The sequence below is a fragment of the Merops nubicus genome, unplaced genomic scaffold (genome assembly GCF_000691845.1).
Source record: "Merops nubicus isolate BGI_N331 unplaced genomic scaffold, ASM69184v1 scaffold27440, whole genome shotgun sequence".
Taxonomy (NCBI): Eukaryota; Metazoa; Chordata; class Aves; order Coraciiformes; family Meropidae; genus Merops; species Merops nubicus.
In genome coordinates this window covers 11,089-13,602 of record NW_008582619.1, presented here as the reverse complement: position 1 = coordinate 13,602, position 2,514 = coordinate 11,089, and the positions used below count along the sequence as shown (strand labels likewise).

At 61.2% G+C, this 2,514-nt stretch overlaps 1 protein-coding gene across 1 annotated transcript in view; it reads right to left on the bottom strand.

The window, feature by feature from the left end:
* Nucleotides 1-413: 413 nt before the first annotated feature.
* Nucleotides 414-2,514, bottom strand: part of LOC103770967 (NF-kappa-B inhibitor epsilon-like) — a 3,588-nt gene continuing 1,487 nt past the window's right edge. Inside the window, exons 3-6 of the mRNA XM_008938251.1 lie at nucleotides 2,171-2,402; nucleotides 1,911-1,999; nucleotides 1,226-1,474; nucleotides 414-905 (exon numbers count right to left, since the gene is read on the bottom strand). Coding sequence (XP_008936499.1) covers nucleotides 840-905; nucleotides 1,226-1,474; nucleotides 1,911-1,999; nucleotides 2,171-2,402 — 636 coding nt within the window. The 3' untranslated portion in view covers nucleotides 414-839. The remainder of the gene's footprint in view (nucleotides 906-1,225; nucleotides 1,475-1,910; nucleotides 2,000-2,170; nucleotides 2,403-2,514) is intronic.

Sequence of the window (2,514 nt, the reverse complement as noted above, 5' to 3'; positions counted from 1 at the left end):
GGGGCAGGATCTTTCTATCCTCATTGTGAAAGAGGAAACCACAGCACTGTAAGGCAGCAAGATGTCAGGCATGACAGCAGAAGCAGGGGTCCATAACCTGGTCTTCTGGCACCTCCCACCCTCTTTCTTCAGCCGCAGAACCAGATGCTCAGCAGGACAGCACAGGAACGGAGCACTAGGCTGGGATCCCCCAGCCTCAGCCTTGAGCACTGGAAAGGGTTTGCAAGTGGGGAAGCCCCCGTGCTCCCACTCACCTTCTGCCGCGCGTGGGTGCCAAGGACCCGAGGGAGCGGGCGGGCCGGGGAAGCCCCTGCAGCCCTCACATGCCCCGGGGTATTGCTCAGCCTCCCGACGCTGCTGCAGGGGAGCGAGGTGGGTTAGATCACATGAGACCTCAGGCACCCGCAGCAAGAAACAAACGTTTATTAGAGTGAGTGTTAGCTCTCCTCACCCCGTGTTTATTCTGATGGCGTTCAGGGGTGCCAGGGGATGCTTCGTCCACCGTACAGTGTGAGAAGGAGTCCTCTCCTGCTCCTTCCCTGGGTAAGCTGGAGACCCCCACAAGTCAGACCCGTGGCAGGGAGGGGAAATTCAGTCTTGCTGCTGGGCACAAATACTAAAAGAAAAGCTTCCCCTGTGTAGTGATCATAGTGCCATCATCTTCCTTCCGGGAAGGCAGCCTGAGGCCAACAAAACTTTTCCAAAGAGGAGAGGAGGGGGATAAGTCTCCCAAAGTGGCTCTGCTCCCACTGAACTGCAGGCAGGCGAGGTCCCAGCGGGCAGCAGGGCAGCATCACTGAGCAAGGAGGCAGCCCAACGGGCAGGAGGAGTCCGGCCGCTCATTCAGAGCACACAACAGGCTTCCCCGAGATCTTCAGGTCATCAAAGGGCAGCAAGGCGAGGAGCTGCAAAGGCCAAGGGTGTAGATGGGTAAGGATCCAGGGCCATGTCTCCATCCAGCTCAAGTAGGGGCCCAGATCTTCTCCCCCAAGTCCTGCAGCCTCCCGCCTCCCTAGGAAAGTGCCAAGGAACCCTGGCTGGGCTTTCCCTAGGGCTTGAGGCAACAGGCAGTCACCCCACACATGCTCAGAGCCAATGCCAGCACCCTATAGGGGAGGACAAGCACAGCTAGAAACTCCTCCTGGGAGTTTCCCCCCACACTGCCTGACTCCCGCGCCCCCCAACACGCTTGCAGAGCCACAGGCCTCCCCCCTCTGAGACTCACATCATCATTGCCATCAGCCAGGTCCTGAGCTGTCTCGTTCTCCATGTTCCTCAGCAGGGTGTCGGCCCCGGAGTGGGAGAGGATGGCGGCGATGGCAGCGTCCTTGCGGCCCACGGCCAGGTGGAGCGGGGTGCACCCGTTGTACATCTGGGCGTCCACGTACGCCCCGTTGCGCAGCAGGAACTGGACGGCCCTGCGGTTGTGGCTCTCCACGGCCAGGTGCAATGGGGTCTTCCCGCTTGTGCCCTCCTGCAACCCGCAGACCGCAAGGGGATGGGTGCAGGGTCTCCTCAGATGGGCCCTGCAGCACCCACTCACACCCCCTCAACAGGGTGAAAAGCAGCCCCCACCCTGACTGCAGTCATAGCACCCAACAGCCCAGCAAGGACCTTTCTGCGGTTGTGGCTCTCCACGGCCAGGTGCAATGGGGTCTTCCCGCTTGTGCCCTCCTGCAACCCGCAGACCGCAAGGGGATGGGTGCAGGGTCTCCTCAGATGGGCCCTGCAGCACCCACTCACACCCCCTCAACAGGGTGAAAAGCAGCCCCCACCCTGACTGCAGTCATAGCACCCAACAGCCCAGCAAGGACCTTTCCTCAACCCCGCAGCAGTGCCTGCCCTGGGGCCATAGGGAGCCATGTGGTGTGCCCAGCCCTACCCAAACATCACACCACGCCCAGCCTTACCCGAACATCGATGTTGGCACCACTCTTCAATAGCAGAGACATCATGGGGATGTTCCCCTTCAAGGTGCTGATGTGCAGGCAGGCCAAGCCTGGGGTGGGGAGGCAGGAGAGAGAACCACAGTCAGCCTGAGTCACCCAGAGGCACACCAGCCCCAGCCCTGTGCCCAGTCTGCTGCGTTCCCCAATCTCTGCACACACAACACTCGGTCTCTGCCCAAGCCTGGCCACTGGCTCTGCACTGGGCTGCCCCCAGGTCTCACCTTGCCAGTTCTGGAGCTGCAGGTCCTGGTGGTGCCCGTGGGGCTGGGCCGTGTCCTCTGGCAGGACTGTGCCCTGCAGCAGCTGCTGGGCACACTGCAGGCGCTGCTGCTCGCAGGCCAGGTGCAGCGGGGTGTTGCCGTTGCGATCCTGCAGCCCAGGATTCACTCCCTTGTGGATCAGTGCCTGGATCACGCTGGGTTGCTCCAGGTACACTGCGAGGTGGAGTGGGGTCTAAGGAGGAGGTGGGAACAGAAATTAGGAAAGGTGGGCATGCCCTGCAGGACCATTCTCACAAGTAACAAGCCTTAGGACAAGGGGAAATGGCCTCAAGTTGTGCCAGGGG